Below are 13077 nucleotides of genomic sequence, written 5' to 3'. Positions count from 1 at the left end.
TAAGAAATATACTGCTCTTTCTAACCTTCACAGAAGATATGATCTTCACAGGGACCTTGCTGCAAATCCGGTGCACAGTTTAAAACAGAGCTCTGCAAAACAGGATGCTGCCGAGTCTTTGATTTAATGAAAACTTAGGAAGGCAATTCAATTCACTGCAGGGACAGCTTTGTTCTTTCATTATGATTCTTTTTTAATGAGAAAGACGAACTCAAGGATAAACTCTATTCCTCTGAATTTTTACACTAATTACATACAAAGCACCATTCTGGTAGAGCCGGACTTATCTCCTTCAGGCAATACAGTTATCATCTTGTAACCACACTTCAAATCTCCCGTATGAACTCCGGAGCTACGTGCATTGAATATGGATCCCGCTACCCTGGCTAGCAGCTGGAAATGATGAATGTTTAAAGATTTCATAAATCACAGGCAAATACTGATACCGCATGAAATGGGAGAGACAACCCTTGCATTCTGCTTAGAGCTGTAGGATGAAGGTTACGCTGTTTTATCAGAATCATTAACTTTCCTTGTTGTGATGAGGAAGGATGGTTGCTTTTGTAAACATTGCTGGACATGCTTATGTATTAGGGAGAAAAAAGTCACATCCATTTACCAACACTAAAAAGGACAGTTATCCCTTAATTCTACAGAAAACACAGTGTTACGCTTTGGTTCTGATTCAGCTCACAGCCTTAAGAGGCAATTTATTATACGATATACTGTCGGATAGTCTTGGTCAGAGAGGGACCTGCTTCATTCTGAGACAGAATGATCACATACCACATTCTCCCCTGCACAATATTCTGATACCGTGGGCCAAATTTCAAAGCTCTGTTCATGCTCAGTGCCATCATTTTCTGAGCACTTCCAGGAACCATGCAACACCTGTAGTTTAGCATGATCAAAAGTCTTGATTTTTTTACCTCTAACATCTGTGCCTTTATTTGGACTTGTGGTACAAATATGAATGCATGTTTCTGCAGCTGCTGAGAGGAGATTGCAAATCTAACAGTGTACAAGAGCAGAAGTGTTCAAAACTGCACTTCCTAAGAGCTTCCTAGGGCTTGCCCACTAGCAACAAGGTTTATGTTCTCAAATGGGTACTCGTAGGTTTGTGTCCAGATTAGCACCATACTTAAGAGGCTTCTGGATGAACATAGAAGGAGCAAGCTTTGAAGGCTTAGCAACAAAATCTGAATCTTAACCCAAACTCAATGCTTGCAAATATAAATGCTGCAAGTTTGCCCCAATTAAAAATTTGATGATGGAATCAACAATAAAATCAGCATATTCCACTGTGATCTTTTTTTTTTTCCTGATTCTGCGACCTGCCTATGATGTTGCAGCTGTAAACTGAACAAATACATTGCCTCCCATTTTATTGAGTCTGTTTTCTATTTATGGACTTACTGGCTCAGAAACCCACATCTGACTAAATGTTTCTAGATAGGAAACCATAGGGTACTTTGATTCCAGCTGAAAACTGCCGTCTTGTCAAGTAGTTTATTCAGCATAGGCATTGCCTCACAGTGATGCTGCAGTATCATAATGCATGGCCCATAGTTCCAGGACAGCAGCCAGGCTAAATTTTAGCCTCTCTTTCGTGCTCACTGCTACTGTAACATTTGTTGGCTCTTACAAAACATACACCATTCCTTGAATTGTGGTGGAAATCTGAATGCTATGTCTAGAAGAAATTGGCTGAGGGTAGCCAGGTAGAGGGTATCTGGTAGCCAGGAACATGACTGTGTCTAGATTTCTTGAACTGAGAATGCTCCGTGATTTGAATTCTCTGGTTATTCTGTTACAAGAAGAGGTACTCATAGTTCACCTTCATCCAAAATTGACTTTACTCCGCAGACAAGATCTCTCATTTCCTAATTTTGGTCAAGAGTACAGTAAGAGCTCTCCATCTTTTTTCTGACTCTTGATTGTATCTGTGAACACATGAAAAATGAAGGGCTCCTTTCAAGCTCCCTTGCAGTTTCTTTTGTTTTCGATGCCAGAAATAATACTCCTTTGGGCAGCAAAGCTATTTTGAAAACAGCCTAGTAAAACAAGAGGCATTCCTGGACCCTCAGTGAGCTGTATCAGGTATGGCGGGTTGCTCTTACAGAGAATGGCACAGCAAGGATGCTCAGTTAGGCCTGGCTTTTATTGGCTTGGAGTCATGATGAGGCACTAGGGTTTGCATCATGGCACACAGCACTTGCACTTAACTGCTGCCACCTGCGTAAAGGAATGGTGCTTTCCAATTTTCAGCTTGTGCGTGCTGTGGGATGTAGATGATATATTCTAGTAATATAGGACAGGATAGAATGGGCTACTTTCTTTAGGTTTAGTAGAAAAATACACATTTTGCAATAAGGGATGCATGCTGTGGGTTTGGGTGTCTAACCTAAAAATCGGAAGCATGGGACTGTCAAATAAAAGCAATAAAAAGAAAGGCCTGAGGCTTCTTTTGTGGCTTTACTTGCCAAAACATTCTCATTACATTTGGGGCCAGGATGCCTTCCTCTAAGTGTTTATTTGCAACTTGCTAACCAACTGGCAAAGCAAAGTGCACCTGATGAAAATGAGAATTGACTGAGCCTGGAGATGCCTGGTCCCTTGTGTGGGTGTCAAGTAGGCAGCAGGGCCTAAACATCATATCCTGCGTGCATTGGCTGGTGCAACAAGGAGAGCTCACAAGGAAAAGCCTGGAGGGCTAAAAGAATCTCAGCCTCTCCACTAGGAAAATTAAAACAAACAAAACAAAATATAGAAAGGTCAAGTCTATTCTCTTTTTTTAACTCTACCTTCTTACCAACAATAAAGTCTATTGCTTTTTACCCTCTCCTCTTATAGCAATGCAGGATAAGTCATATTCCATTGAAATTGCATCTGCATCAGTGTTTTGGCTGAAGAATGCAAGACCATATGTTTGCAGTAGGAAGGGAAATTCTGTGGTTTTGGGAATCTTTAAAGAATAGTATGAAAATCTGAATGCTATGCCTAGAAGGACCCAAGGACCTCTGAAAACTACACGAACAGGAGAAGTTTAACACCTCATTGAATTGTAGCCATGTAGAACAGAAAAATAAATGTTCATACAGTAGAGAGGATCAGCATTCAGAATTTTGTAGCGGGAAATTAAAAAAAAATTGAAAGTAGAGGGAAAATTCAAGTGCAAAGTGATTAAGTACATGTGTCTGAATGGAAAACTGGATCTAGTCATGTATTTTTTTTCTGGATAGATTGCCATGGCATCTGGTGTGTGGTGGGCAATCCTGATACATAACACATCATAATTCTTGCTTCTGTGAGCATACAATCCAAACCCACAAGTTTGCATGTGACAAAAGAAATATGTGCAATTTTAACTGTCTGTAAAGTGTCAGCATTTTAATTCTCATAACACACAGAATTTCTTCTGAATGTGGAAAAGGCTTTTCAAGATGGAGGCAAAAGGCCTGTTTGACTGACCGTTTTCTTAATAGAACACACCCCACATTCTTTGGCATCCATAATTGGAAGCCCAGAGTAATTAGGAGAAAGTGCAATGCTGCTGCAAACACACCAAGGACCAGAATGCCATTAAATTTCACTTGTCCTAAACAACATTTGCTGTGATACTTCATTTTGCAGCACAGAGTCAAACCGGCCTTTTGCTTCAGGAGTGTCCTGAAGAGCTTGGTCAACTCAATAGGACTTCACACAGCAGATCCACCTGCTTTGAGGGGGACACTGCCTCTTTGAGATGTCCACAGCATGTCCCTGCAGGCCAGGCCACAGCTTGCTGGCGTGCTGCCCTTGGGGACTGTGTACCAGTTGTATTGCCAGCAGAGAGGAGCAGAAGGCAACTCTTTTGCTCTCCTACAGCTGCAGAGGTTTCGTTCAGTGCCGGAAGAAACAAGAAGCCCCTTGTTCTACAGCTGAGGCATGACCATACTGAGGAAACTGAATGATGATGAAATACAGCTTGTCTATTCAAAATCAAACCCCATCATCAGAACTGAACAGAAAGTCCCATATTTCTGAAACCCATTCATGATAAATGCTGATGGGATTGATATGTTCCCAGTAGACATTTCATCTCAATGAAACAGCACATATCAACCAATGTACAGTATGTTCAGTGTTTTTTGGATGTCTAAAATCATGTATTCCCAAAATATGTTGTTATAATCAGACTATAAAAAGAGGTGTTAATACTGAACAAACTTTGCAATGTTTACCTAAGTTAATTGCTTAAGAGGTAATACATCATTGCTAGTGGAAGTAAATTAAGTAAGAAGAGCCTAGTATTCAATAAACAGCTTGCACCCACTGCAGTAAAATAGACTTACGCCTACGAATTGCTCTACTTTCTTTCAAGCAGCCTGTTTCAGACTTTTGGGGAAAGTAGGAAGGAGGTTAAGGTCGGTTGTTTTTCATATATGGAAATGAAGATGCATATTCGAATAGCAGATATGTTGGGGATCCACACAGCATTGAAATACTTGGGTCATAAGCCAAACCAAGACAGAAATGCATAAAAATTAACAATCCAGTAACATGACTTAAATCCTTAATAGTCCACAGGACTCTGTAGCTGACTCTGGGGCACAGATCAGATCTAATTCTATGTCATATCTAAGATGTTACAGTTACTCTAGGGAAAACCATATTTCCATTGGCATATGCTATAACCTCATCACTTAGCTTATAAGCAGAATTCATCCAGACAGATACAGACTCTGAACTAGCAAGTTATTCCCAGCCTTCAGTCACAGTGGTTTGAAAATATTCAGTAACTTGTTGCACTAAAATTAAAAGAACAGCTTGAAGTGTGAAGTGCTACTCAGTCAGAATTCGGCCCTTTAAGACTTTATGCTGCCCTTCTGTTCAAAATATATGCCTACTATTCTCTCATTTCTTCTTTCCAAAATAACAAAAATTAGCAATTTCACGTTTTTTCTTCTTTTTAATGATGTCTAGTAGATGTGTTGTTTTCATTTGTAAAATACGTGAGGTGGCTTTTAGAAGTGATCTACTTTTAGTTGCAAATAGTTGATGCCTTCACCCTGGTTGACTGTTGGTAATTAGCACCTTCTGGTCCACTGTGGACAATTTCCCACTTACTGCTTTTTAAGGTGCTAAAACTCATCTCCATCAGCTCTGTGTCCTCTAGTTCCAGTTCCTTGTCAGGAAGACTGCTAAGATTTTGCTTTTTTTCTCTTTTAGTAATAATCTACAACCCAAAGGAGAATCTGCAAGTGACAGGATTTTGTTAAGCTGGATCCTCTGCTGATGGGGGACAAAGCTGCGATAATATATGTTAAAGCCTTCCTCTCAAATCAGAGGTGTTACCAAGCACAAAAATAGGTTCTGGCTGTGAAAGCAACAGCCATGAAAAGAAGTCACCTTGAGAAAGAAATGGAGATTTCCTTATTACCTATTAATTTTTTGGCAATCGGGTAGATGAAACATAATGATATCTGTTTTACAATAACATCGATGACTTATAATGTTGCATTAGTAACATTTTTTTATACCATTGTTTTCCTAAGAAAAAAAAAAGCCCCTAAGGAATTCTCTTCAAGCCTCGGCACTTCAAAACTGGCACGTTTCTGAGCATTTGACTGGAAGCTATAGCAGGGACATATTTGGTGGGTTAGTGTCTACTGGCATCTGTGCATGCTTGACGTGTGTGAACCATCGCTCTCAGCTTCTCAATGAAAATAAAATGCTGAACTTCAACATACATATAAAAATATTAAAATGCGCATAAATATATCAAGTATAGCAGATACAGTTACCTACTTACCAGATTCATCATTTAACATAAACAGTCAGAATTCAATCAACGGAAAAGGTAGTTAGATTTTGCTTCAGGAAAATCTCCATTTGGCCAAATCCTTTCCCTTTTCATGACAACTACCTGAATAGTATCCATGTTGTAAGGCTCATCCTTGAGACATTCCTGTCATTGATCATCTCTGGTCTGAGAACAAAATTGCGGTAATGATAAAAAAAAGGTCTTACTCAAAAGGACTTCATGGCTTACGAGTATTGAGCTCACTTTTACTGCATTCATGGTGGCTCCCCATCTTTACCTACCACATATGTTGGCTTTTTTTTCTCTCCTCACCCCAGGAATGTAGTTTAAAGATACTCAGAACAGTTCTGCAGGAGCTGCAGTCTCTATCTATCTCCTACACTGCATGATCCCATGAGGATGAACTGCAAAATGTTAGTCCTGGTCTTTGCATTCACTAAAAGGCTGTGATAAAAGTGTTTTGAAAAAACAATCATGATCCAAAATTAAATAGAAAAATGCAGTGGAAGCTGTCAATGTTGATGGATTAACTTCACTTGCTGGAAGCTGGGCATTCATTGCTAATGACTTTTGTCAGAGGAGCTCAGTAATCAGGAGCTTTAATCATCAGCCCCTGATGATTTTCAGAACTCAGTGCAAATTCTGCTTTTTCAGTATCAGCCAGGGAGATTATCCTTGGCAAGAAGAGATGGAAAGAAGGCTAAGTCAAAGGAGGCATGCAGTAAAACAAAAACTGGAAGAAGCTTCTAAAGGAAGAGGAGTTCCTGATGTCCCAGAAGATTACAGTTTTCACTCTTTCAGTGAATCAAGTTCTTTTGGCCACTCAAAGTGACTCCTCCTATGCTGATACAATTCTGCAAAACCCCAGAAATTAGGAAAGTAAGCAAAGAAAAAGACAAAGGGATGCAGTCATTTTTGACTGCCAGCCAAATTTAGGATGGCTTTATTTCTGGAAGAAAATGATGGTAATTTAAACAATCTGAAATCTTGCATACAGAGTAAAAGAAACATGCCTGAAAAAAAGCCTTCTGATATTTTCAGTGCTCAGAACAGAATCAGCCCATATAAAATTAATATAATTACTATGCGATTTCCATCTGTTAACAAAGCCAAATGATTAGAGCTGCTAGAAAAACAGTCTTAGTGGAACAAACACAGATAATGAATTTAAATAAGTACATAAGCTAAAAGACAATGTCAAGCTCAATCACTTGGCAACATTAAAAGTAGAGTAAATGAATTGGCTGTGAATTGCCGTATCATTCGGCAGCAATGTTATGGTGAGCGTCTGTTCCGGATTTTCTTGGGCCCTATGCCAAAACTATCTATCTCTTTTAGACAGCTCCTTTTCCAGATTATTCCATGAATATCTTTAGTGTTTTGCTCTGCTTGCTCATATGCTCTGTAGGTCTGTTTGAACACCTTTCCCAACCATTCTTGCATGCTCCAAAAATATTTTTCATGTTTCCCTGGCGCTTTCCAGTTTGTTTCACAGACCTGCTTTACTGAGACAACAGAAAACTCAAATAAACTCTCTTTAGTCCTTCACTACCTTTTAACAGAGCTAGAAATTATTTATAAGAATATTGTATAATCATAATAAATATTTAATTTTATGCATTAATTTACACATAAATTTACACATAATTATATGTGTAAAACAAAGTGCTTGGTAAAAAGCTTAATAGTGCTTTTTGAAAAACATCACATATTAGGTGTCAAAAGAGTATTCTAGGCAGCCCCTTGCAATACACATTGGTACTACAGGTCTCAGTAGCCAGCATTTTCAAAAAAGTAAAATCTATTTAAAAGTCACAGGGACTTAGGTTCCAAAATATCTAAGTCAGTTTTGAAAAGGACATTTCTGGGATAGAACTCATGAACAGCTAGACAATCCTACATTCAGTCTCCAGAAAGATGCTACTAATCCATGTCTTAAACCTTTTGTAGAGAAAGCATTTGGTGATGCCTCCCCCTACACAAACTGAAACATCAAGATGGTGAAACACTGCCTGAGCAACCTTTCCATATATAAGAATTGACATTTCCTCAGCAAATTGGCCTCTATCAATTCTGAAAAACATCAATGGAAAGCAAGTCATATAAACTTAACTTGAAAAACATCTAAGCACTTTGTGCTGGAGTATGGCAGTATATTTTTAAATGTTCATTTTTCTAATCGAGAATAAATACTTGCTATTTTTGGAGCACTACCCTGTCACAATACTGTACTAAGAGTGAAGAACATAAGCCTCATGAATGTTTCCAAATCATGAGAAGATATAATGTCAGGAAGACCTCAAAATATCTGAGCTTATATGAAAATGTGAAACCCTCAGTATGCTGATGAATGTACCATGGTATAAAAAATATATTTCACAAGGGCTTCATTTCATGGAAGCCCTCCCTTTTATATATCAGAAGAGAGTTAGCAGGAAAGAGCATGGTATTTTTGCTCTTTTATTTTGCTTCTAATTCATATGTTCAGTAAAGGTGAATAAATAAAATGATTATGGAAATATGAGTGGGTGAGAAATGTACTAAAACACACTCATCTCCCACATCTTATCTAGGCATGAAATCTCAGAGAAGGAAAGGACTGAGAGGAGAGTCATAAAACCTCCTATATTATACATAGAATGCCAGAGGATCATTTGACGCAGGGTATGTCAAATGTACCCACCAAAGTGTACTTGAGTGCATTTTTCACTTTGGAGGCCGGATTTCTTACAGAGGCCTTGTCCCATATCAGGCAGGACTGTAGAGCTGCTCTGCCCATGCAGTGTCTTGGGGAGACCACAGAATCCAGAATCCTTCCCTACACCTCATAGGGCTTTTTCTTTTCTCTCTCTCTCTCTCTTTTTTTTTTTTCTTTTCTAATAACAGGTGACTATGCCTTGAACAGCAGCTAGAACTAGTTACCTCTTCTTTGCTTGCATCTAAATTGTCCTAGCTTATGTATGATGTAAGGCATACTAATATTTCCCAGCAGAACATGTTGTCAAAACCTAAAACTAGCCCTGGCTGCATTTCTGTGGAACCAGAGAGGCAGGTATATATATAAAAAAATACTTAAGAATTGCTAGGAAGTGAATTGTATTGATGCATCTTTTCGTTATTATGTAGTATCACCATCCTTCCTATCTAATAATTTACTTCCCTCTTGTGAAGATTTGCTTTTCTCTCAGTTCATCCAGTATGTATTATTTGTTAATATAAATACGTTAGTAGGATATGTATCCAAATCGGAGTCAAGCAAAATTCAATTGTTGCTGTTCCAGAAAAGCCTTATGCCAACTGACTGTTTTCTCTACAACAATTCAGTATTTCAGAGAAAGTCACTTACCTTGTCTGACAGCTAGTGTTGTTGTGTAGACCAAGAATAGGAGGATATAATTGAGGAAGCTCTGAAAAACAGGTGTGTTGGCATGGAAATCTTCTGACAAATACTTGCTCGTCAGGCCAATGCCACAGATAAGGAGAGACAGTACTTGGCCAAGAGCCACAGACAGCAAGAGGTCCCTAAAAGGAAAGAGACAAACACAGACATTAAACATTCAGCTTTTTCATGAAACCAGAACTGCTCATCCTCCTCCAAGTATATTAGAAATTTTAAGACACAGGCAGAAACATGATACTTAAATCAGTGAGTACTTGTTGGATGTTGCTGATATGCTTTTATATTATTTCTGCTCTTAACAGGGCTTAAACACTGCCCAAACACAGCACTGATAGCAAATATTTGCAATTTAATTTCACATGCACACAGCATAAATGCAACCAAAACACAGCACGGTTTTCTTCCAGTGTCTTCACTAGTAAAAAGACTCAGGGGTACCATTTACATAAAAGTAGAGCTATAGCTGTTCCTCAGTTTGGACCCCCAGAGAGAAACAGAGAAATGACTTTATCACATTTTGCCATCAACATAAATTTACTGTATAATTTTATTCCTTTATTTCATTTTCATTTCATAGTATAAACTGTTCTTTCCATCTGCTCTGAAAGTGTTTGTATCTTCCTTCATCTGTCATTGCTTACTTTCCCTTTTGCTTTTTGGAGGGTAGGGGAGTCCGATTTTTCATTACTCTCTTCCTCTGGTTCTTGAAAATGTGTTTTCTGATTTGCTTTCTTGTATTAGCCCGTATTTCTTGACACTTCCACTGAATTTCCTTGCTTCCTGGCTCCCCTTTCTACCTCCCCACAGCTATTCGACAGTTGCTTCTTTGTTGCATACTCTTTTCTCACTTTCTCCTCATTACTCAAGAAACTGTTAAATCCAAAAGACTGTTCTTTTATAGTCTATATCCTTTTTATCCTATATTCCTTCAGTCTTCTCAGTGATACCCTTTTCTGTTCCAAGTTTTCTTGTCTTTTTTCTTTTTTTCCTCAGAACTTTATTTATCTCTTAACTGCACAGTTCAATTCATCCCAAATCACCTGTTTTTTTTTCATTTTTTTTTCCACAGTATATTCTGCTTCCATAGCAGAGGAATACATATATACATACATATTGGCAGTAAGAGTTTTCACAAAGCCACTGGCATGCCGGCAGGCTGCCAGATGTCAGAACTGGCATGCTGATCGAGTCTGTTCTATAGCTACACCTTTCTCCTTGCAAAAGCACAAACATGCAAAAGGGCATTACAGCCGGACATACAGTCGCAGCCCTGCTGGTTGCTGCTGTCACTGCCACCACCCCCAGAGGGCTGCAAGTCCCTGAGGGAACCCAGGTAGGAGACAGGAACATGGGAGAGGAGCATGTTACAGGTCTCATTACAGCCCTAGTACAAAAAAAGGGCATTAAACAATCCTATGGAAGGAGAGGAGCACTTTGTTCAGCTATAGAAATATTTTGCCATGTTTTCCTCTCCCAGAGAGTTAAAAAAAAAGAAAAAAAAAAAGCTTCAAGCTTGTTTTGCTTTCCCTGACTGATTTCTCCCACCCTAGTTATGATTATTCAGCAACAAGGAGGATCAGTGCAACAGCAACAAGTTTCTTAGTAAACTCAAATGTCAAATTTGTTTTCCTTTTTCTCATAAACAATCCTCCCACTAATGTGTCTCAGTGTCAGTCATGGCATGATTCACCCAAACAGACACTGGAAAAGCCAGGAGCTCAAGTAATTATATTCATATAACATACCTTGCCGACAAATAGTCTGAGCACAGGCAGACAGAGAGCAAACTTCATTGTGCTAAATCTTGTGTTTTGATGGGAGACTGCTGGATAAGTAGAAACTTAGATTCAGTAGCCACTGCCTCAACTTTTACAAGGCTCACTCTGATGCAAAATGACCATGTGAAATAGACACAACTCAACAGAGATGACCCTTAGACTAGGAAGCAAAGGTTGCCCAAGCCACAAAACCTCAACTCCTGTTACTGTCTGCAATGCTATTGATGTCAGGTAGGAAGTTGGAACAATGACTGTGATTTGAATCTGCAGAATGAGCTCGTAGACTTGCATTCGCTTATCCTTTACCATGTTGGATGCTGGGTTTTTTATGTCTTTGGGGTGCAACGAAGGTTCATGCAGAACCATCTTTGCCTGCAGGTTCTGCAATTTTATTCATTAATAAGTTAACGTTTGCAAATCTGTATCTCTAAGCAGCTTGCTGCTTTACACAGGATACAGGTGTTAATAGCCTTTTTCTGTGCCTCAGATATGACCATTAGCAAATGTTACATTACATCTATTGGTATTGCATCTGCTCTAGAAAGAAGTATTTGGATCTTACTTTGACTGAGAGAGCTAAATATAGTCTCACTTAATCACTCATGAAAGGCTTTTATCAATAATATGCTCCTTGCTCCACATGGCAATCAGCGTTGGACATCACTAATCATACCATTTTTTTTTCTTTCTGGCGGGAATTTTGATGAGGTCTTATAAACTCAGAGCTTTTTCTCTAATCTTTATACTTAGATGTCACCAGGGCCTAATGCAGAAAAAAAAATTGTTCCTTATATTTATTTATTTATTATTATTTTACTATCTCTTTAGTGCTAAGTCATGTGTGTGTGAAGTTAAATACTTAAGCAGAACTAATTCAAAGTCCATGAAGTACCATACTTCAAGCAAGGATGATCTGTCTTGTAGTGACCCATCTTACATAGTCTTCCTCCTAAGAGGGCCAGAATATTTGGTATGTTCCTCTTCCCTCACCAGTATAGGTATAACTGGCACTAACCACTACCACTACTTCCCTTTAGACAAGGCCAAAAGGCAATCACGTAGTGCTGTCATCTCAGGCGCTCGCTAGGCAGTATCATAAATAACATAATATTGTTGAAATGTGCAACAAAGCTCCCAAGTGCAACACTTTCCCTCTTGGTTTGCAAATCCTCCACCTCATAAAGATCTGCACAAAGAGGATGAATTCTTCCCCCAGCCTTTGGCCTACCAGCAGCTTCTGCAGTAACTCTGTTCACTGTGGTAAGGACACTCTGCTAAAGAGCAGTATGGTTTGAGGGCCTTCAAACAGAACAACAGAGAGAGTCTCACTACAAAAAGCTTAATAGAAGTGAGGCTTTCTGCCTGGAGTGCAACTTCTCATTAGTTGAGTGTTACTTTTTTTTCTCTACTTGTATGCTATTCAGATCAAAATAAGCCAAACCTTCAAAAATTCTTTTTTTTTCTCCCTACTAGGAGGTACAATGTCTCTTCAAGCCAAGTTCAAATAGGGGAAGACCTTCAAAATACGTCTCAATTTGCTCTCTCATGAGCTCATGATGTTCATTCAGTAATGCAAAGCAAGACATTTTTCTCTTGGAAAACACCAGTTTAGGACCATCTCCTTGTACGTTTTCATGCCATTTGAGTTATAACTCTGTGTTGTAACCAATCACATTCATTTCAAAAGTCTAGACACTCTGGCTCGTTAATCTGCCCAACACTTGCTAATTGAGTTTAATGTGTACTGTGAGGTGGGAAGAAGAAAGTTGGAATTACTCCTAGACCTCCAGACGTCACACCGCTAGGCAGCTATCATGGCAGTTTCAAGATATGCTACCAGAGATTAAACAATACTTCTTTACAGCCTCTTTAGCAGCAGCACCAGATAATAGAGCCTCAACCTTGCGTTGGGAGTCATTTCGTTCTGTTTAAACTTTTGGACTGGAAGCTGCTAAGCATCATTTACTTACCAGGTTTAGAAATTTCTTTTAGTTGTTTTTCTCCCTCTTTATGAGCTATGGTATAAACTTCTGAAGGAAGATATTCTCATATCAAAAAGCTTTAAATCTAGTGCTTGGTTTCTAGCACGTTCA

General features: G+C 38.9%; 1 protein-coding gene across 1 annotated transcript in view; it reads right to left on the bottom strand.

Annotated features, from left to right (window-relative positions):
* SLC35F1 (solute carrier family 35 member F1) overlaps positions 1–13077 on the bottom strand; it is a 221345-nt gene that overhangs the window by 84798 nt on the left and 123470 nt on the right. The window contains exon 2 of the mRNA XM_088522718.1: positions 9153–9328. Within this exon, the coding sequence (XP_088378844.1) occupies positions 9153–9328 (176 nt within the window). The remainder of the gene's footprint in view (positions 1–9152; positions 9329–13077) is intronic.

The sequence above is a fragment of the Tinamus guttatus genome, unplaced genomic scaffold (genome assembly GCF_059628265.1).
Source record: "Tinamus guttatus ecotype Peru unplaced genomic scaffold, ASM5962826v1 Tinamus_guttatus_pri_ptg000010l, whole genome shotgun sequence".
Lineage (NCBI taxonomy): Eukaryota > Metazoa > Chordata > Aves > Tinamiformes > Tinamidae > Tinamus > Tinamus guttatus.
The sequence above is the reverse complement of the archived record's forward strand: the minus strand, read 5'-3'. Positions and strand labels throughout refer to the sequence as shown.